Genomic DNA, 22,787 nt, shown 5'->3' with positions numbered 1-22,787 from the left:
ATCACAAGATTCTGATTATTATTATTAATATAATTATTGATCACAATCACAGGCTCAATTCACAAAGCTTTAAAACAAGTCATTTTATTTTAGCCATGCAGCTGTAATTTTCAAATTACATTGTACTCAGCTGAAAATAACTGTCACATTTTCTAAACTAACTATCCGTTTCCTGGTGTCTTAAGGTGCCCATACACCTTACGATTATCGTACGATAATCGTATGCGATCGACTTTTCGAACGACAATCGTACGTGTGAATAGAGTGCCCGGCCGATAGTACTGTACAATCGTACGACTTTTGACGGTCAAGCATGTTTCAAAACGTTGCTAGATCGTACGATTGTCGTAAGGTTGCTGGCGTTTCCGTCCGTCAAAAGTCGTACGATCTACACTGCGCATGCGCGAACGAAAATACGACAAATCAATTACCGCATTTCGTCCAGGTGCTTTTCGTTAATTACGGCTAAATGAATCTTGCGATCATCGGGGCAGGATGGGGCTATCGTATGAAAATCGTACGACTATTCGATCATCGGACGAAAACTTTCGTCCGATAATCGTAAGGTGTATGGGCACCTTTAGCTTGGTGAAATAAGCCTTATCAGTATTAAATTGTACATGTGAGGACATTTGGAAATATTTTAAGCCTTACTTATTATAAACCTCAGGTACACCAGGTACCCCCAGCAGCCAAACTCCTTTTTGTCTACTAGCTCTTGTCCCAAATTCCTCTAACTCCATACATGAATGACATCTGAGTGGCCCATATTGGTTACTGAGCACATATTGTAATGATTAAAATATATGTTTCCAAAGGGAATGGTGCCAAAGGATTGTGAAGCATGAGGATTCATATTCTGTCTCCAGCTCATGTAATATGACAGTGTTTGCCTAGTCTATAGCTAATCATGAACCTGTTTTCTCATTTGTAGTCTGTACCTATGATAAGAATTACACTATATTAGTTTTGGCTGTTTTGTTTTTTTGATTAAAGACTGTTGAATCTGGCTTAAACTGGCACCTACATCTTTTTCTCGGTGTGTAATCTTGTGCCATCTCGATTGGCCAGAACGGAATGATGTAACTGGAGTTCATTTACTCTGGCACCAAGGTATGCCGAGAATGTTCACTGAGCTGCACATGTGTGGGTGAAGGTAGATTCTGAAGAAGACTGCGAACAGGCAAGTATGTTTTTTTTTTATTGCAGAAGAGACATGCTGTGCCCCTTCTACAATAAAGAGGCTGCCTGCTCGCAATTTTTACATTAAAAAAAATATATAATCTTAATTTATACATTTTGCAGATAGGTATACATCACACGTGGTTACATTAAAAGCTTAAATTAATCTAGAAATTATTTTGCGTGTCTTAAACTCCAAAATAAACACATTGAAGAGCCAATCAGCTGCACTGTTTGGGTATTCTGATGGCTGACTGCCAGAATACAAAAGCCCGTCAGGGAAGATTTCCCCACCATGCTGTTTAATGTGGACAGGGGAATCAAGAGGTGTTTTTTTTCGTTCAATGCATGGGGCTAAAATAGAAAAAAAAGTGTTAAGTTATGGCCAGCTCAAGCCTGTTAGTGGTTAGCATAGTCACTGGGTATTTTGATAGTGTTGGGCATTGATTGTCAGACTACAATAGCCCGGTGATGGTGGGGGGATTCCCCTATCCACGCTGTTCAGCATGGATGGAGGAATCCATTAGACTTCTTTTGTTTTGGCCCACAGGCCGAACAAAAGAAATCTATTAGTGTATGGCTGCAGTGCTTCTGCTGTTCTTCTAACAATGCCAGTTCCTGGCAGGGAGCAGTGTATGGATGCATACTTTGGTGACTTGGTAGTCATCGGTTCCCTACAACGTTTGAGCTCTGGGTGTTACCTGAACTACCTATATCAGGGGTAGCCAAACTCCGGCCCTCCAGCTGTGATGGAACTACAAATCCGATGTGGCATTGCAAGATTCTCAAAGCTACAGACATGACTCCCAGAGAGAGATGCATTATGGGATTTGTAGTTCCACCACAGCTGGAGGGCCGGAGTTTGGCTACCCCTGACCTATATCATAACCAAAAACATGCCTATGTGAATAAACCTATATATTGAGCCATCTATTCCAGCCTTTCTCAACCAGGGTGCCTGGAAATGTTTGCACAGCGTCATGCCTTTCCATGGTGCAGGCAGGCCCAGCACTATGATCCAAGAAGGGTGGGTCAATTCAGAAAAGGACAGAGGTTGTCCTCCGCCTAGGCCTGCACCACAGCCTGCCCTCTGCCTTGCTGTCGCAGTTGCAGCACCTAATGTGATGGTAGAACTCTGTTGTGAGGGGGAAACTGAGGTCTCTGATGTAAAGGGAGGGGGCTGATGGAAACAGGGAAGTCTGATGTGCAAGGGAGGGAATTTTATGAAAGGGGGACCCTGATGTGAAGGGGAGACTATAATGTGAAGGGGGCTTCTGATGTGAAAGGGAGACTCTGATGTGAAGGGGGCTTCTGATGTGAAGGGAGAACTCTTGATGTAGAAGGAGGGGGAACTCTGATATGAAAGGGGACTCTGATGTGAAGGGGGCTTCAGATGTAAAGGGGGACTCTGAAGTGAAGGGGAGATTCTGCTGTGAAGGGGAACTCTGATGTGAAGGGGGTTCTCTGAAGTGAAGGAGAGATTCTGCTGTGAAGGGGGAACTCTAATTGAAGTGGGGACTCTGATGTGAAGGGGTACTCTGAAGTGAAGGGGAGATTCTCCTGTGAAGGGGGAACTCTGATGTGAAGGGGTACTCTGATGTGAAGGGGTACTCTGAAGTGAAGGGGAGATTCTGCTGTGAAGGGGAACTCTGATGTGAAGGGGGTTCTCTGAAGTGAAATAGATATTCTGCTGTGAAGGTGGAACTCTGATGTGCAAGGGGGAGGAGATTTTATAAAAGGGGGGCTCTGATGTGAAGGGGAGACTCTGATGTGAAGGGAGGACTCTGAAGTGAAGGGGAGATTCTTATGTGAAGGAGGGACTCCAATGTGAAGAAGAGATTCTGCTGTGAAGGGGGAACTCTGATGTGCAAGGGGGAGGAGATTTTATGAAAGGGGGACTCTGATGTGAAGGGGGGACTCTGAAGTGAAGGGGAGATTCTGATGTGAAGGAGGGACTCCAATGTGAGAAGAGATTCTGCTGTGAAGGGGGAACTCTAATGTGAAGGGGGGACTCTGAAGTGAATAAGATATTCTGCTGTGAAGGGGGAACTCTGATGTGTAAGGGGGAGGAGATTTTATGAAAGGGGGACTCTGATGTGAAGGGGGGTTTCAAATAAAGGGGGCCTCTGATGTGAAGGGGAACTCAAATGTGCACTGGGAGGGGACTCTGATGTGAAGGGGGGACTCTGATGTGAAGGGGGAACTCTGATGTGAAGGGGGAACTCTGATATAGAAGGAAGTGGAACTCTGATATGAAAGGGGGGCTGTAAAGTGAAGGGAGGACTATGACGTTAAAGGACTGATGTAAAAGGGAGCTTCTAATGTGAAAGGGGCTCTTGATGAAAGGGGGCGCCATGATGTGAAGGGGGGCTCCTAGTTTGAAGGGAGGACCTTCATGTGAAGGGGAACCCCCTTTTTTTTTTATTTCAGCAAGCCCCTCACCCTTTACATTAGATTGGGGTGACTGGAGATTCTGCATACTTTTAAAGGTGAGACACTCTGACCTAGACAGTGAAAAAAGCCATGTCCTTGAAAGGACTCCGCTCTTCCACATTCATTTCGGGTCCAGAGGCCATTTGTTTTTAGAAGAAAACAGAAATGTTTTGACAAAACATCCAGCAAAATACCATATTAAGCATTTTTAATGTAAAAGCTTTGATGACTAAAGGCCCCAAGAATGTCTTCGGTCCAAGAATGTCCCTGTCATGATGAATGCACGGCTGACTAATTCTCTTCACTGTGTCATAAGGGCACCCAGCCAAACCAGCACAGGGAAAGTAAGGCACTCAAGCATGGGATCTGTAGATGGGAGGAAATGGTGTTTGCTGTCAGGACTGTGATAGGTTTTTTTTTTTTTTCTCTTCATGCAAGTCTTGATCAGACAGGCTGGAAGACAGTGATTTAGAGGAATGTCTGAGGTGACACAACAGGGAGAAGTGTCTGAGGGCGGGAATTGGGCGGGCTTCACACTGTACACGATCTAGCCGTGCTGCCAGCCTCGACTCCTCCACTCATTTGTATCAGCTCTAAACGTCCCACACTGTTATCACAGGCAGGGAAGACACCACAATATATCTCCGCAATACACGGCTTCCTGGAGGCTGCTCAACACAAGCAAGTGCCAGGATAAAACCTGCCCTGCAGACCAGTGATCGGAGCCCGGGAACATGGCATGTCCGGAGACCTCAGGAGAAGTCAGATGATCGGCACTATTGTCCCATAAAGCTCCATCTGTGGACTATGTACCCCATTCATCTGAGCTACTATCTCCAATAATGGCACTTCTGTCCTAACAGGAAGTTCCTATTCAATGTACACGATCCTTATTATCCTGTGATCTGGGAGCAACACTTGTCGTTGGAAAAGAAGACTTCTGCACCTTCAGAGTCATGACATTGACAATGGAAGTTCTGTGTTGGATGTTGACGCTCGTTGGAGCATCTACACTTGTTACAGGTTAGTATGTAGGGCTCATGCACACGCCTCAGAATGCACTCTATAATATCCAATAGGGGTCGTTTAGCAAAACTGGAGCAGACAAACTCTGGAGCAGTTGCCATTAGTAACTAATCACCTTTCTTCAGTTTGTTCAGTTCAGCCCCACTCACACCAGGGCTTAGCAAGAACGCGCTACGCGGGAACATGTGTTCCCCCATGTTTGTGGGACTTTATCACGTGTCCCCATTGATCCCTAATGGACACCAAATGCGGAAAAGTAGTACATGTCACAAATCTGGTAACATGCCGTGAATAACTGTTTGCCCAGGCACGTTGGGGCTGCCATTACCTAGTGTGTTCTGCGTTTGTGCTTATATTGAGTGTGGCGCACATTCGATTTGCATTCATGATACACCCTGGTTTAAACGGGGCCCTAAAGTTTGAGAAGAAAAAGTACAAGCTGATTGGTTGCCCTGGGCAACTGCTCCAGATTTTGTCCGTAATGCAGAGCAGCACGCAGGGACATAAAGAACCTGAATTTGGAGAGGGCGTGATGGTGTAATATACAAGTGTGCGCATGCAAGAATTCATTGTAGTGTCTATAATATACTGTATAATAAATAATAATATGTTATGAAAAATAATAGCCACTAGAATACATTTCCGTGTGTACACTTCTAAACACTGTATGCACATAAATGCAACGTACATGGAGGGGGAATTTATCAAAACTGGAGCAGTTGCCCATAGTAACCAATCAACTTTTATCTTTCATTTTTAAAGCTAAACTGAAGAGAGAAGCTGATCGGTTGCCATTGGCAACTGCTCCAGTTTGTGTCTGTTCCAGTGTTGATACATGTGCTTTTTTCCCTGGCTATTATAAATGAATATTCTAGGCTCTAAAATACATGTGTGCATTGTGTCATGTGGGTACGCTTGTAAACATCCATAAACACAAAGTACATTACGCACTGTTACAGGCTGGATCTTTCTGTCAGCTTCAGGATATGAGTTATCCTGACATTCATTTCATTACGTCCAAGTGCATAGGGTGAAAAATTAGGCAAATTGGAGAATTGCACTTTTTTTTTTTTGTTCCATCTGTAGACAGTCATACATTTCTTCAATTGCTATTACCTGGATTCTAAAACTGAACTCTGCTGATCCTTATGTAAATAGACCGAAGAATAAAAAAGCCATGTGTTGTATAGACGCTTATTGCATGTCATTGTATTCACTCCCTGGATCATCACATGTAACAATGTATCTCCTTGCAGGGAACTAGAGATCAATAGTAATGCAGTAAAACTAGGGATGTCCCGATACCCCATTTTTAAGACCAAGTACAAGTACTTCCCCTCATGTACTTGCCGATACCAATTACCGATATTTTTTCTTAAAGGGACAGGTGACATTTAAAAAAAAACAATAGACTAATGATTTTAGGCCAATTTGTTTATGATTATGAAGAACTTTAATTTAAGACTGTTTTAGAACAATAAAACATCTAACCTATTCATGTTTTCAAATGCGATTGTGTGGGACCGCCCAGTCGGTATTGTGGTAACCGCTCAATCTGCCTGGCGCGAATGGAGTGCCATTAGAAAATAATCGCACACCACTGCCGATTGCGCTGGCAGTGCCATTAGAAAATAATGGCACTGCCAGCGCAATCGGCAGTGGTGTGCGATTCCAAGACTGCCCAACCATCTGCTCGGTTTTGTGCGCGATGACCGGGCGGTCACGGATTGCATACCACCGCTGATCGCGCTGGCAGTGCCATTATTTTCTAATGGCACCCCAGTCGTGCCAGGCAGATTGTGCGGTTTACCGCACGATTACCAGGTAATATTCGACAGGGAGAGACCATTATCATCCTGCAACACTGTCGTGGTCAACTTTCTTAATATATGGATTGCCTCAATTGCAGCCCTTGACACCGCCAAAGGGCTGCACATAATATTTATTGAATAGCATAATACAGAGACTGCAGACATGCTGCAGGAGATGGTCATATACTGCAAAGATGCATCAGGAGTTGTTGGGTAAGAGTGAAAAAAAAACATAAAAAGATAAAAGGAATAGACAGTCTAAAAAGGTAAGATGACGTGAAAGAAATAAACTAGAGATGCAGCGAAATGAAATTTCCAAACCGAAACAAAAAATAAAGAATTTGTCAGGTCGAAACCGAAAATATTTTTTTTTCTAATCTTTTAAAAATTATTTTAAAAATATTTTATTTGAATTTATTTATTTTTTACATTACTGTCAGGGGTTCTAAACAGTCCCCTGATATTTCCCTTTTAAAATAGAAAAATATTATATTTCTTTTTCTGCAGCCCCTGTTATAAATGAACAAGAAGCCTCTATACTGAGTGCTCCTGTCCTTTCATAAATTGAGGATATAGTATGAGTTGCTGTGTCCACAATCATGAATGAACAGGAAGTGATGTAAAAAAATTCCTATTCATTCATAACTGGGGACACAGTAAGCATACTCTGTCCTCAATTATTTACAAACACTCAGAGATCAACTGATTGCTGAGTGTTTGTTCACCACTCTCCATTCTGACTTGCTGTCAGAGAAGGCTGAACGGGCGGTGTGGGAGGAGAGCTAAGCCTCCTGTGACTTGGCTGACAGCTGACTCCTCCCCCGCACCGCCAGCTCGGCCTCCCATTACAGCTGTCTCCTCCCCCTTACAACTCTCCATCCTGATTTGCTTGTCACAGGAGGCCGAGTGGGGTGGTGAGTTACATAGTTACATAGTTAGTCAGGTTGAAAAAAGACACAAGTCCATCGAGTTCAACCTATAGAGATACGGAGAAAAAAAAAACAAAAAGAGAAGAAAAGCCTAAACAGAACGCTATGCCCACAGCTACCCCCTGTTGATCCAGAGGAAGGCAAAAAAGGGAGGAGAAAACTTGTCCTTCTGTGACACCGCTGACAGCGCTCTCCTCCCGCCCCGCTCGGCCTCCTGAAAGTTTTTCTCCTCCCCGCTGGGTGCTGCTCTGTGTCAGAGGGGACACAGAGCAGGGCACAGTGCAGAGGAAAAAAACTAGAGATGAACCGCATTTTCGGCCTAAAAACTGTACTTTCAGCATTTTGCCTATATGGTAGTACCAATTTGGTCCGAAATTTTTTGGTCCCCGAAATTTTGATGCATCCCTAAAATAAGCCAAATTGAACTACCATAACCCAGTCTAAAAAATGTCCTTCACTGGCCTGAGTACCAAGATGAGGAAAAGAGTCTACTGTCTGCAGGGGCTCCAAAGGTCAAACAATAAGTGCCAAAGGGCCATAGGTTGGTTGCCAGTGCTGTAAAAGGAAGGGCGGATAAGGACCTTAATGGCAGGATTACCATCATCTTATTTTTTTTTTTTCAATTCTGTTTTTTATTGAAAGAAATTTTTATTTTTTTTGTGGAGGGTATTATCACACTCATGCCGTGGCTCTTAACTGCTCATTAAAAGTTGGTATTCGGTTGATTCAAGGAACTCAGTCCAGTAAAACCATGTGGTGGAGAATTTAGACACTGTGCCCTTTATGGAGCTAGTGAGATCTTCCATATGTTTAATATCATTAACTCGCTGGAGCCACTGCCGTACGGTGGGCGGCGACGACTGTTTCCACAAAAGAGGTATACAGGCCTTCGCCGCATTCACCAGGTGTACAAGCACCATCATCTTATTTTAATGAAAGCTACAAATGTAAAAAATATTGGAAATATCCTTTGAAATTACAAAAACAATTGTCAACACTTACCGTGTTTCCCCGAAAGTAAGCCCTACCCCGAAAGTAAGACCTAGTGCTATCTTCAGGGATTTCTGTAATATAAGACCTACCCCGAAAATAAGACCTAGTTTGGTGGTAGGTCTTATATCACAGAAATCCCTGAAGATAGCGCTAGGTCTTACTTTCGGGGTAGCTGCACATATAACTGATAACTGATTTTTACTTGTGAAGAACGGCCGCAGCTCCCTCCCCCCAAACTACACGCACACCCACCTGTCTGCCTCAGCTGCCAATGAAGACTACATTTCCCAGCAGGCACAGCGCGGCATAGCCAGTGGGGTCAAAGTGCACGGCATCAGAGCGGAGAGAGGACAGCTGCAGCCAGGTAAAAATAAGACATCCCCCGAAAAAAAGGCCTAGTGTCTTTTTTTGTTGAAAAAAATATATAAGACAGTGTCTTATTTTCGGGGAAACACGGTATTAGGTTTGATTGGGTTTACATATACTACCTAGATAGTTCATGCTAGAAAACAGAAGAATTACAAATATAAATACATGGGATTTACGTTCATATTTTTCATAATATTGCATAGCTGATCACTTTCTCACTCTGTGGTGTGTAGCTTCTACAACCAGTTTGCTTTTCCCTATGTACTCCCATCAGATGCATCTTCCCTGTGTACTGGCCGTATACAGTGGACTAGTCCTTTGAATGATGAAACTGGGGAAGGCATTCTGGTGTCATCTGTCATCCTTGTTTGATGAAACAAGAGCTAGACTAGAACAGAGGATGCTATGTGCCAGCTCCTGTGCCTGTCAGCCATTGATTGCCAGCCAAACCACACTAATTACCTTGATGGCATCTACCAATTGTAGCTGTTTGAAGTAGACTTTTTAACACGTGCATACATCTGGACTGATTCAGTAAAGCGGTGTATAGAGCAATGGCGATTGAAAAGTGCAATAACATATAGAAATCGCAATTATGGTTGTAGTTAAATCTGTTAAGAGATTCTTTCTGATCGGATGGTTTGGGCTGCTACATTTTGCACACTGTACTTTGTGTTGCCTGAAAGTCGTACTTAGTAAAAATCAAGTATTCTGGAATTTGATTATTGGGTGTGACTGTTGTGTACTGGGCTTAGCTAATAGGTTTTGGGGCAGATTGGTGTAAATTAGACATCTCATGCATTCATTTTGCCAGCTATAGATTTGTTCATTGAATCCCAATTCCGACTCCCTAATACTCATATAACAACCCTACTCTCAGTGTTATCAGGTTCCATCCGTTCAGCCAAAAACAAATGTCTTAGGGCACTTTGGAGGGAATTTCTAAAAAGTAGAGCAGGCAGTATCTGGAACAGTTGCCCATTGTAACCAATCAGCTTCTGTCTTTCATTTTCAAGGCTTAAAGTGACATTAAACCTTGCCCTGCCCCCTGCACGGGTGCCTCCATCAGCTAAGCTGCTGCTGTGGAGGCACCCGTGCGTGCGCGTTCCCAGCCATGCCACACCCCTCCTCTCCGTCCAACAGGTTGATTGACGGCAGAAGGAAGCTATGGCTCCTCTGCCGTCAATCTCCTCCGCTGCATCCAGGAAGTTTGGATCGGAGGATCGCTTCGGGGACCGGCAACGATGACAAGTGGCGCTGACAGGTAAGTGCAGGGGAGACGGGGAACACAGAAAGGTACTGGGCACTTTTTACCTAATGCAGGGATGTATGTATTAATGCCTACCTAATGCATGTATTAAAGTAAAAAATGCCCAGCCTTGAATGCTACATTAACTGAACAAACTGAAGAGACGAGCTGATTAGTTTCCATAAGAAAATTGTCTGCTCCAGTTTTCACGAATTCCCCCTTTTATCTCAGAGCTTGATCTACCATCCCCAGACACTGGCAATCGCAAACCTCTTCATGCATAACTACATTTGTCGAAGGACTCGATGGCTTAATGCAAGTGGGGCAACTTATGGCTGGGATGAAAGTCAAATGGACTTTTTCATATACACCTGGTCAATGTTCAAAGCATGGACCCACATAAAGGCATATATAAACTTTTCCACAGCAATTCACTTCACTTCACTTGATACATGTACACCCCTCTTTCTCCATCCCCCCACTCTCTATCCCCTTATTCCTTCTCCACACCCACACCTTTCCCAACCTTCCCCATCTTCTCTCCCCATTCCCCACAACACCCATACACCAAGCAGACCTTTAGCACACCAGACCTGCTTTTCCAAGCTACGGGCATTCCCTTCCACTTGTGGTTTATATGTTACAAGTTAGTAAGTCAATATATATAATGACCACACAAGAAATCAATCAACATATGTAACTCTTGCCTGATTATCATTACTCTTTTTATTGGAAACCTCTTCTTTGTCTTGCACATTTTATTGCAAAACATTCACTTTTTCTAATAAACAACTTTGCCGTAAAAAAAAGCTGAACTCCAGATATCAAAGTGTATGTACTCTATAGCCAAAAAATTTCTTCTTAGTTCTGGATAGTGTAGGGAAGGATTAAAACCCCTGGCAGTGTACTTTTTGCTGTCTGTGTCCCATTTCGGAGGTTTTCTTTAATTTCCACTTCCAAACACAAAAACAGTGAAAAAGAGATAAACTCTACATAATCAGGGGAATTTCCCTCTTACACAGTTGTCACCAGAGCAGGAATCACCTTGAAACATTAGTCATAAACTCTTGTTTCCCAGGGGTAAGGCAGACAGCAATAAAAACCTGACGGGTTCTTGTCCTGCACTATTCTATTTAAAAGTTTTGGCAATGCAGGCATTAATGAATGCAGGTACGTATTCGTGAAAAACAATTGACTGTATTTTCAATGTAACTAGTTTAAGTACCTAAATTTGACTTGGGATCATCCTCTTGTAACCCCCTATACTGCAACATGCAAGCTGATGAGGAACTATTGACAGGAGGAGAGTGCAAAGTGCGCATCAGTATTCTTCGGCTTTTTCACTTTCCAATCACAATATAGGTCTGGGGCATGCAGTTGATCAGGATAAGTTGCTTAACTGGTAGTGAAAGGGCAGGTTGCCAACCTGGCTGTGCTGTCTGGCAGGGCTGTGTAAATCTTAGGACAGGATAGGTAGAAATGCAAATCCTTTGGCCAGTAAACAGCTTCTTTATATGTACCTCAACTGAGTATTTAGCAGTTTGTCTGGAGTTCTGCTTTAAATTGGTCACCCCTCCCCACACACACACATATACACACCTGTCACAATCTGTGACAGACTACAACCAGTAAGTCAATCACAGTCTGTCAGTTAAGGTGGCCATACACTTTACAACCCTCGCAAGACTTTTGTCTTGCGAGGGTTGTAAAGTAATTTAAAAAACGTACGATCTGCCCATCTTGGACAGGCAGATCATACCTGCGATCATCGCAAGCCTGCCCCCCTGAGGGGCGGGCTTACGATGACTGCAATGCTGAACGAGCAGTGTGCACGTGCGCACACCGGCCCTATCGGCAGTGATCTCTCGATCATGTTAAAAACCAGCCGAAGATCGTACGATTCTTGGCTGGTTTTCCAACATGCTCGATATACAAAAGTCGTGCGACCGTACATTAGAAACGGTCGCACGCCTTCCATACACTGCACGATTCTCGTATGATCGCGGGATTTCCCGCGAATCTCGTACGAGAATCGTGCAGTTTATGGGCACGTTTAGACATTTTACAGCCACTGAGACAGCCACAATCTGTCAGTAAGGCAGACACCATTCACTCAGCTCCAAGCGCTCAGCAACCTGTTAGCAAAACCAACTCCACACAGTCACCTCCTGTCAGTAAGATAGACTACAGCCACTATTCCAGTCACAATCTGTCTGTAAGACTGACTACAACCACTGAGCCAGTCCTAGTCTGCCAGTAAGACAGACTTCAGTCACTTAGCCAGTCATCACCTGTCAGTAAGACAGACTACAACCACTGAGCCAGTCACCACCTGTCAGTAAGAGAGACTCCAGCCACTGAGCCAGTCACCACCTGTCAGTAAGCCAGGCTACAACCACTGAGCCAGTCACCACCTGTCAGTAAGACAGACTACAACCACTGAGCCAGTCACCACCTGTCAGTAAGACAGACTACAACCACTGAGCCAGTCACCACCTGTCAGTAAGACAGACTACAACCACTGAGCCAGTTACCACCTGTCAGTAAGGCAGACTCCAGCCACTGAACCAGTCACCATCTGTCAGTAAGACAGACTACAACCACTGAGCCAGTCACCACCTGTCAGTAAGACAGGCTCTAGCCACTGAGCCAGTCACCACCTGTCAGTAAGACAGGCTCTAGCCACTGAGCCAGTCACAATTTGCCAGAAAAACAGACTCCAGCCAGTTGCCTCACTATATTGTGCTGTATTTTGTATGTGTTAGACTCAGGAGCAAGTCACAGAATGCTTTTATTATGATTGAGATCATTTTGTGCATAGGGGGCTTGTGTGTTGGAAACAACCTGGGGCCCAAGGTACAATGTATCCATCACTGAAAACAACGATCAGCTGCACTGTGGCATAAATATTTTAAAGGAGAACTATGAGGTGAGTGCTTTTCACTCACCTCATAGTTCTAGCCGACCTGTGACAATGAGACTGTCACAGGTCGGCTCAGTAGATCGGGAGGTGAGCGAACACATACCGGCGTTCGCTCACCTCTCGATCCTGTCACGGCTCTCTGCCGTGACAGGGGAGTGGCTGGATTCCCCCCTCCCCGCTCCGATCCTCCAGCGCTGACTGGCGGAACGGACGGGGGAGGGGGCCGGTACATCTGCGTTTTAGTGTAATGGATGTGGTTAGGTGACTATGATAAAAATGCCTATTTCAATATATATTATAATATATATATATATATGTTATTGCTCCTGTTCATATTAATTCTTAATCAAAATATACTGCGAGCAGTGAGCCTAGGGTGACGGGAGGACGCTAGCTTGTGTCCTCCCGTTACCCTAAGGAGAACTATGGGGAAGAGCCTTAACCCCATAGTTCTCCTTTAAGCTATGGGCATTAGGGGCTTGAAAAGCATTTTTTGAACTTCATCAATACACTCCGACCACAACTAAGTAACATATTGCACATCCAACAACTTCATCATTCAGTTCCCCAATAGAGCTGCCAAAAAGCCGTTTGTTTTCTCTTCAACATAACTGTATCATTTTTCTCTGTCTTTAATTAACCATTCTATTCAGTGTTTCTCTTAACCCAGTTCCATTTATACTCTTATAAATAAGAGGTACTTCTGGCTACAGAACAAATACTACACGATCAAAACAGTATGTCAAAAACAAGTAGTATTACATGCTGCGTGGCAGCCAGGGATGTTATTCGCTTTCCTTAACTACATACTGCTGCTTTCATACAATCACAGCTAACTCTGAAGAGATTTTGTCTTGGCCCGTTTTAACAGCCAGGTGCAGTATCTTGTGAGTCAAGAGAATTCTGCTGTCCAAAGAAGCATTAATAAAGACAAAATGATGTCTGCTTTAAAGGGAAATGATCTATACACACATACGCAGGCCCAGTCATTCCATAAGCTGGAGCATAGAAGAGAAGTCTAACAATGATACATTTTTCAGGTATTATTTGAGAAAATACTGTTTGTGGATCCTTAGCAGACTATTACATTTCTGTAGTAGAGGAAGAATGTCAGCTATATGCCAGGACATCCTTATTAATGACAATTTACTAAGAGAGATGATTTAACCCCAAACTGGCTCCTCTCTCTGACTCGTTATTTCCCTTTTATAGGGCGTATACTAGCCAAAACCTGCTTGAATTCTGGCCGAATCCTGCTGAATTCTCTAAAATTCACGCCCTGGGTAGACCTGTAAGCTGTCAGCACCAGCTGGCTACACAAAAGTTAACTGAAAAATTGAAGGAGGAAGGTGAAAACTTGATTTAACAGTGACTGCATCCAATCGGATGGATCATGAAAACAGTAATGTCATGAAAACAGAAAGGTTGTTTTTAAAAAAAAAAATAATTAGCATATTGATAAGTGCCAAAAAGATACCCATTGATCTTGCCAGAAATCCAGTAAGGTAGTGCATTCCTGTGCACTCTACAGAGTTATCTCAAGCAATGTACAGTTCATTGAACTACAGAACACCATCCCAGCAATGTTATGGAGAAGGGGTAGTGTCGAGAGTTGGCGTTTTACTCTGGTCTGGATTACTAGTTATCACCCTTCCTTGTGGGCTACAATATCTGAAAAGAGCTGAGTACTACCATTAATTTTTTCCATAGTTCAGGAGGAAGAAGAACCTGCTGCCACTTGCTGGGTCTCAGGCAAGACCGCGTCGAACTGTATCACAGCTGGAGACCGAGATGCCTGCCACTGAACTTAGATCTGCGTCACTTCCATATCACTGCACCAAATGGTAACATGAGATCCCCGCCGTTTCCCTTGGAAGTACCCCAAAATTGTGTTGGTTCTGTGCGGTAGGGACATGGGGGGACATGGGACTAAACTGTGGTGCTAGGCTGTCTTGGGGGTCATAAAGTGAATGTTACTCTTATCAGATTTTATACAGTGTAAAAATGGTGTGTTCATTCAATCAAGCTCACTCTCTCTCTCTCAGCTTTATTCCACACCTTGCCTTGTCTGGAGTTTGGGGTAAACATGCTATAATACACTATTCTTTGTGGGTGTTTCAGTAAAGAGGGACTTCAGCAATGGCGGTATCTAGTTGGGGTACCAGGGCAGTCATCTCAGTAGATATTCTTTAGCCCTAGCACACGTCCTGTTTTAGTGTCATATTTCTACTTCTCTATAGATACAGTACGGTGAGCGAGCGTTGGTACCCTATGCAGGGTAGGAAGTGTGTTGATCAGCACTTAAATATACAGCATATAAAGTGTACCAAACAAAATGGCCATTTATACTTGATTCTAGCATTAGATAGTGCTGGCATACAGAATTTAAATTAACAGTTCTTGCAAACATTTAATCCTAATCCAGCTTTTATTGTATTTTAATTAAAATACAATTTATTATGAAATGAAGTGAGGCTGGAAATAAAATAAACATCTTTGCAGGCATCTCTGGATTGGTGTATTCTAAGCCGTGTTCTTTATTCATCAGTTCTTTTGATCTATGCGTTACATACACTGTGGATGTTTCTTGCTTTACCCTTTGGGATCCTTTTTTCTTTTACTTAAATCATAAGTAGCCTGACAGGAAATACATTTTTAAAGAATATTTTATTAAAAATTAATTATTGCAAAAAGGGAACTGTTGGCGCTATATAAATACTATGTAATAATAATAATAATAATAATATAGCAGCAGCCATGTAACTGGAGGGTATGAGAGCATAACTAATAATGATAGATCAAAGAATCCTGCTTAGAACTTGCTCTGCCAAAAGGGACATCAAGAAATGATTGGCACTGTATCTTAAGACCTTAGCAGTATGGTTAAGGTATTATGACTTGATACCAAGCTTTGCCTAAACATTTGTGTTCTTAAGATAACATCATCACGTTACCGCAACAAAGCCATTAAAGCAGTAGTAAACTGATCACACTCTGTCGATTGGTACAAGTGATCTGACGGCTATATAGACGCTGGATCGCTTGTACCTTTACAGCAATCGCTGACTGTTTACACTGATACCAAGAACACGGATGCACTCCACTTCAGCGGCCGGCCGTATATATGTACGACCACCGGCAGCAAGTGGTTAAAGCGGATCTATGGTGACTTTGAGGCCACCTAACACCGTGGTATTGCCTCACAATGCCACAGTATGATGATTAATAATAACATAGACATGTCAGGTGCAAACTGCTGTGATTATGAAATACTTACACTTACAGAGCATTCGCTTGCTTCTTTGAAAGGGAAAAATGACTTCAGTTTGCCAACGCAATGCACACTGGGATTGCTTTGTCATTGAAATTAGATCTCGTTCATGAAATTAGATCTCGTTCATGAAATTAGATCTCGTTCATGAAAAAAAAAAAAGGAAATGGCTGCGAGATCACGCGAGATTACTCTTTACAGCATGCACTGTGGATCAGTAGTTTCATTTAATCACATGCACATGCACGGAAATAACAGCGCATTGTCAGAAGGGGGTGTGGCTGTGGTAAATAACGAATGGTTTACCTTGCTGATGCAAGAAGGCACAGAAGGAGTGGCTTTTCCCTCTTCAAACATGGCCGCCCGCTGCATTGCGACGCCGAAATTTTAACATAAAAAAAGGTATTTAGAAAAGAGGATAAAGCGTTTTAAATGTGTTTAATGTTTATTAATGCTTATGGGAATGTTTTTTTTAGATATTCCAGACTGCAGTATAAAGGTCCGCTTTAAGACAGATTTACCGTGAATACTACTATACCCTTAGTATAAAACTTATTCTGATGGTATTAACCACCTCTGATATTAATATCGCTACCTTCTATTTATAAAAATAAAAAGGCTTTATCCCAAAAGCTGTGCCTGGGGTCACAACATAGTACACTAGTACTTCCGATGAATATACACGGCAAGATGTCGTGAGGCGGTACATTGTTGGAAACAACAACTCCTAGAATGCTTTGTAGACTAGATACTGGTCAATGATGTTGTTGGCTTTAGCAGAGACAAGAATGGTAGTTCTATTCAGGATCATGCACAGGATGACAATTCTACCAGAAAAAGGTAAGACATTTTTTCAGCATGAGGGTTTAGCATGCACATGGATGTGCATACCTCCCAACTTTCTGAGACGAGAAAGAGGGACACCTTCCAGCACAATGTATTAAGTGGAATGGACAAACCCCTGCCATGTCCCCTCCAGACCATTAAGAACTTATATCCCAAAAAATTTGATAGCCGGCCCCGGTGGCTGTCAGTATACCTGAACATTGACTGCAACTGATTGGCTGCAGTCACTTTGGCCGACCATGTTTGACCCAACTCCTTTGACAAAAGTTGTAGAGTAGGGTGGTGCCAACAGGGCCACCCACAGCTTAAATTTAGGCTGATTCGGTAAGAATTGTACGATATTCGAGCAGTGTATAGCCAGCTTAACTCCAGCCAGTTTTTTACATTTTGGATAGCTTGGTGTATAGTTAACATTTCTGTTGGGTTTTTATTTCTATTTGTGACCCCATTAAATACATTTCCCTCACTTTCTGTCCCTGTTAGAAATACAAATGGCAATGCAAACCTGACAGAGACTTTAACCTTACCCCTATCTAAAACAAAATGGAAAATTGTGAATGAATTATATGCACACTTCAAGTGTACATCAGTCTCTACAGGCAAGCAAGTGCACTTAAAGAGACTCTGTGAAAAGTGACAGGTGCTTTTTAAAGAACAACCCTCACCCACTGACACTTGCCTTCTCCATGTTCCCCCTTTTTATTCTGTTCCCCTTATCAGAGTCAGGAGTCCTAATCCTGTAAAAGCTACAGTACACGTTAAATGGTGTCAGAGCATACATAGGGTTAACAACTTTCTCCCCCTCTCAGGAGACAGTATTTGGCCCGGGTGATTGGCAGCTTGGTGCTACATTTTGGGAGAAAGAAAAGGAGGTTGTGTGCTGTCTTGTACTGGGTATATGCCTGAGTAGACAAAGTGACAGATTCCCTTTAGAACCTCTGTTGACAGGCTTTGGGTTTGTGTTGATAGTTTGACCTCGGTTTCAGACACTTCTGAGATTATTCAGAATTCATTGACGGTGAATTTGACCTGCAGTTGTCTTCCTTCTGACCTGCATTTCACCTACTTTAAGCGGATTTTGCCTTCCCACAGACTTGTCGACACAGGTCCTTATGCCGTTACTTTATGCAAATGGTACATTACAAAATGAAAATGTAAAATGACATTGTGTAAAGCATTCTGTTTGACATGTCATCTAAATGGTTGGTAATAAAGTGGAAAAATATCCACATAGTCTATACAGTACATGGTTAACCCCAGTGCTTTATGGACATATATATATATATTTAAGACCAAACAGACAGATTAGAAGAAGCCTTTTCGGAAAGACTGTAAAATAAATCAGAACTTTGAAGACGAGAAGATTATCTGTGGAGCTTGGGATTATAACCTATTTAGGAAGCGTCAGGGATTAGTTAATCACAACTGTCAGAACAGTAGTTGACACAAGCTGAAGTATTAAAGTAAATAGGATTAATAATCATCTCAACATCAAAAGTAATTATTAATTTGGGATGTATAAAAATATGATAGAATATATAATAAACATACATGGGATAAAAAAGAATGGAGCCGTTTTAGATCATTAAGTTGTGTATGTGTGAGTCAAGGTTTTTACATATTATAATGTATTACAGGATATAGCAGTTATTGTTGTACATTCAGTAATTCCTACAAGGACACTTCCATGTAGACATGGAATCTGAGCATAGTGAAGGAAAGAAAATAGTATAATTATGGTGCTGAAGGGAATCTATAGACTTTTTGAAGTGTTTATAAAATGCAAGAGCGTGAATTTCATCAGTCAACATATATTTATTTTCCTAGATATGTGTGTGTAGGAGGGCATCTATATTTAATCACTGCATATGTCCTGCTTATTAATACTGCACATCCCTTGTGCTTTACTGTTCTTTATCCTTGTTAGAGGTCTGTCAGTATATTTAGACTGATAGGAAAGAATAGACTCTAATAGTGACAGATTTCATCTCAGCAGCTGGTCAGCAGGGATATTAATCATACTTTGTGATATACACGTACTTTAGCAAAAATCTGTTTACAATAGAGGTGCACCGAAATGAAACAGATCCCTGATATTTCCCTTTTAAAATAGAAAAAGAGATTGAGGACACAGAGTCCTCAATCTCTTTTTCTGCAGCCACTGTTTTAAATGAACAGGAATCCTCTATACTGAGTGTTCCTGTTCATTCATAACATGAGAACATAGTATGCTTACGATATCCACAATCATGAATGAACAAGAGGAGATGTAGATCACTTCCCATTCATTCATAATTGGGGATATAGTAACCATACTCTGTCCTCAATTATGTGCAAACACTCAGCGATCACTGATCGCTGAGTGTTTGTACCCACCCTCCTTTCTGACATGCTGTCACAGGAGGCTGAGCGAGTGGTGCAGTGAGGAGAGCTCAGCCTCCTGTGACAGCGCGGGCTGTCTCCGCCCACACACCACTCTGCGACAGGAGGCTAAACGGTGCGGGGAGGAGAGGCGTCGGCTGCTCACAGGGCTCTCCTCCCACAGCGCTCAGCTGCATGGGTGCATTTTCACATGCATTATTAGCATGTGTTTACACTGATTTGTAATGCTCATTTTCATGCCATTGTCATTAATAGGCCCTGTAACGCATTATGACCTACCAAAAAAATGGATATGAACTTTTTCAGTCAACACATATTGCACAGATGTGGCCTAGCTTAGTTTAAAATAATAGCTAACCTGTGCACACATGTTTACATGCATTAAAATGTGTGTGTAAAAATGCACAGGTTAGAGAAGGCCCTTAATCATATTTATAAGAAATAAATGCATCTAGTCTTGGCAGAAAAGGCATATTTTTGAAGTAAGTAGGTGCTAGGTAAATGTTAGAGTCTATAGCCATTGTGCTGTAACAAGAATCTGTATTTATAGCATATGCTGTCAGACATGGAAATAGTCATGTTGCATTCCACAAGTAAGAGGGATTAAATAGGTTTAGCCAAAAACATGAGAGGGTAGGCAGAAGTTCTGGTTTCTTATGGGGGATCGTTCAATAAACATGCATGACTATTTCAACCAAACGTGCATGTTTGGGCACCAAACATCAACCCCTGTAGGTGGCCTTACCTCAAGTACAAAATAGTGATTGTTCAAGATCATTATGAATTATGGACTTCTTTCCCCTATAAACAGTTGTCTGGGGTGTATGCAAATGGGGCAGTATTTCTATAGCCATACAGATCATTTTCAGTCCGATAGCAACGAGTTATGGCAGTCTTAGTGGTGGCATATCATGCACCCAAACAAGGCAAAGCTTGATAACTACAGTTAAGAGTCCTGAAACTGACTGATTGATGGGTTGCCTCAGATTAACAGCAAAGTACACTTGAGTAATTGCAGCTGATATCTAAGTGTAGGGGTTTAGCCGGGTGTGACTTCTTTTTTAAAATAAAAATGTTGATTGTGTTGTGCAGTTTATAAATATATTTTCTGTATCCAGATACAGGTGCTGTAGTTTTTCTTTTTTATTCACCTTTGTCTAATGTAAAGATTGTTACTGATTCCAGTTAGATTGTGCAGCAATATCTCCTATCTGTGACAAACTTGTTCTGGTTTGCACAGTCTGAACATTCAGTACCCTGGATAGGACATGGAATAGAACAATTCACAGGAAGGTTTTATACGCAAGAGCAGATGCATCTCTTATATACCTGAATTTGAAATCCTGCCTGAAAATTATAGCGAAGGGGCTACCTTATCTTGTTACTGATGCTCCCAACCATGAGCTGAATATTTCCATATTTTACCAAAATTCAAATACCCAGTCCCTGCACAGTCATAGTGTGCCAATACTTGGTACATAAGCACTGAAGGCCTAGATACATCTCAGGAGCCACTTATCTAAAGCCATTTAAAAAAAAAGTTTTGGATAAAATTGGTAAGCGCATTTGTGAGGTCAGGCACTGATGTTGGACGAGAAGGCCTGGCTCGCAGTCTCCACTCTAATTCATCCGAACGGTGTTCTATTAGGTTGAGGTCAGGACTCTGTGCAGGCCAGTCAAGTTTCTCAAACCTAAACTCACTCATTCATGTCTTTATGGACCTTGCTTTGTGCACTGGTGCGCAGTCATGTTGGAACAGGAAGGGGCCATTCCTAAACTGTTCCCACAAAGCTGGGAGCATGAAATTGTCCAAAATGTCTTGATATGCTGATGCCTTAAGAGTTCCCTTCACTGAATCTAAGGGGCCAAACCCAACCCCTGAAAAACAACCCCACACCATAATCCCCACTCCACCAAACGTTACACTTGGCACAATGCAGTCAGGCAAGTACAGTTCTCCTGGCAACCGCCAAACCAAGACACGTCCATCGGATTGCCAGACAGAAAAGCGTGATTCGTCACTCCAGAGAACATGTCTCCACTTCTCTAGAGTCCAGTGGCAGCGTGCTTTACACCACTGCATCCAACGCTTTGCATTGCACTTGGTGATGTAAGGCTTGGATGCAGCTGCTCAGCCATGGAAACTCATTCCATGAAGCTCTCTACGCACTGTTGGTGTGCCAATCTGAAGGCCACATGAAGTTTGGAGGTCTGTAGCTATTGACTCTGCAGACAGTTGGCGACTTTTACGCACTGTGCGATTTAGCATTCGCTGACCCCGCTCTGTCATTTTATGTGGCCTACCACTTTGTGGTAGGCCACATTATAATACCATTAACAATTGACCGTGCAATATTTAGTAGCAAGGAAATTTCAATGATGGACTTTTTGCACAGGTGGCAACCTATCACGGTACCACGCTTGGAATCACTGAGCTCCTGAGAGCGTCCCATTCTATCACAAATGTTTGTAGAAGCAGTCTGCATGCCTAGGTGCTTGGTTTTATACACCTGTGGTCATGGAGGTGATTGGAACACCTGAATCCAATGATTTGGAGGGGTGTCCCAATACATTTGGAAATATAGGATATCTCTCACCTCCTATTCCAGTGACAGCCATCAGTTTCAGGAGTTCCTACCACTTTCTGTCCCAGTGGCAATGGTCACCAGGAGAAATAGAGATTGTAAACCTCTCCAGCAGGGACAGGGATAGAAATAAAAACCTGACAAAGGTTCTAACAATTCCCTACTCTATAAAAAAATAATTAACGCAACATGGGCTATAGATGCAATTTTGAAGCTAATTGTGTGGGTGGATACCTATGCTTACATTTCCTGTATACTAGCCCACATTTATAGTGATATTAGAAATGCAAGGAGGCCTAGGGTACCGCAAAGACCTTTTTGCCCTATAATCTATTTATAGGCAGCTAAAGCTCATTTACCCTGAGCAATCAATGTTTATGTCTAAAAAGCTGTAGCATTCATAGTTAATACGGCAGGTAAAAACAATAACACGCAACACACACGTCACATATTAAAACATAGGGGTAACAACATGAGGGAAAAATGTATACGAATTAAAACAAAACAAAAAGAACATGAAGTAGTAATGCTGAGCCCATGTCAAAAATAAATTCATATACAGTGTATATACAGTATCTCACAAAAGTGAGTACACCCCTCACATTTTTATAAATATTTTTTATATCATTTCATGTGACGACACTGAAGAAATGCTCACTTCTGTGAGATACTGTATATATATATATATATATATATATATAGTTACATTTATCATTTATAAGCAAGAACACACATTGTTTTACGTGCATTTAATAAATTTAGAATTCATCCACAACTTAGTTCTTTAT

The 22,787-nt window shown here is 42.3% G+C and overlaps 1 protein-coding gene across 1 annotated transcript in view; it reads left to right on the top strand.

Annotated features, from left to right (window-relative positions):
- The first annotated feature begins 4,528 nt into the window (after nt 1-4,528).
- NTN4 (netrin 4) overlaps nt 4,529-22,787 on the top strand; it is a 98,918-nt gene continuing 80,659 nt past the window's right edge. The window contains exon 1 of the mRNA XM_018563407.1: nt 4,529-4,638. Within this exon, the coding sequence (XP_018418909.1) occupies nt 4,572-4,638 (67 nt within the window). The 5' untranslated portion in view covers nt 4,529-4,571. The remainder of the gene's footprint in view (nt 4,639-22,787) is intronic.

This window comes from Nanorana parkeri, unplaced genomic scaffold (genome assembly GCF_000935625.1).
Source record: "Nanorana parkeri isolate BGI_ZX_2015 unplaced genomic scaffold, ASM93562v1 scaffold661, whole genome shotgun sequence".
In the NCBI taxonomy this organism is placed as follows: Eukaryota; Metazoa; Chordata; class Amphibia; order Anura; family Dicroglossidae; genus Nanorana; species Nanorana parkeri.
The sequence above is the reverse complement of the archived record's forward strand: the minus strand, read 5'-3'. Positions and strand labels throughout refer to the sequence as shown.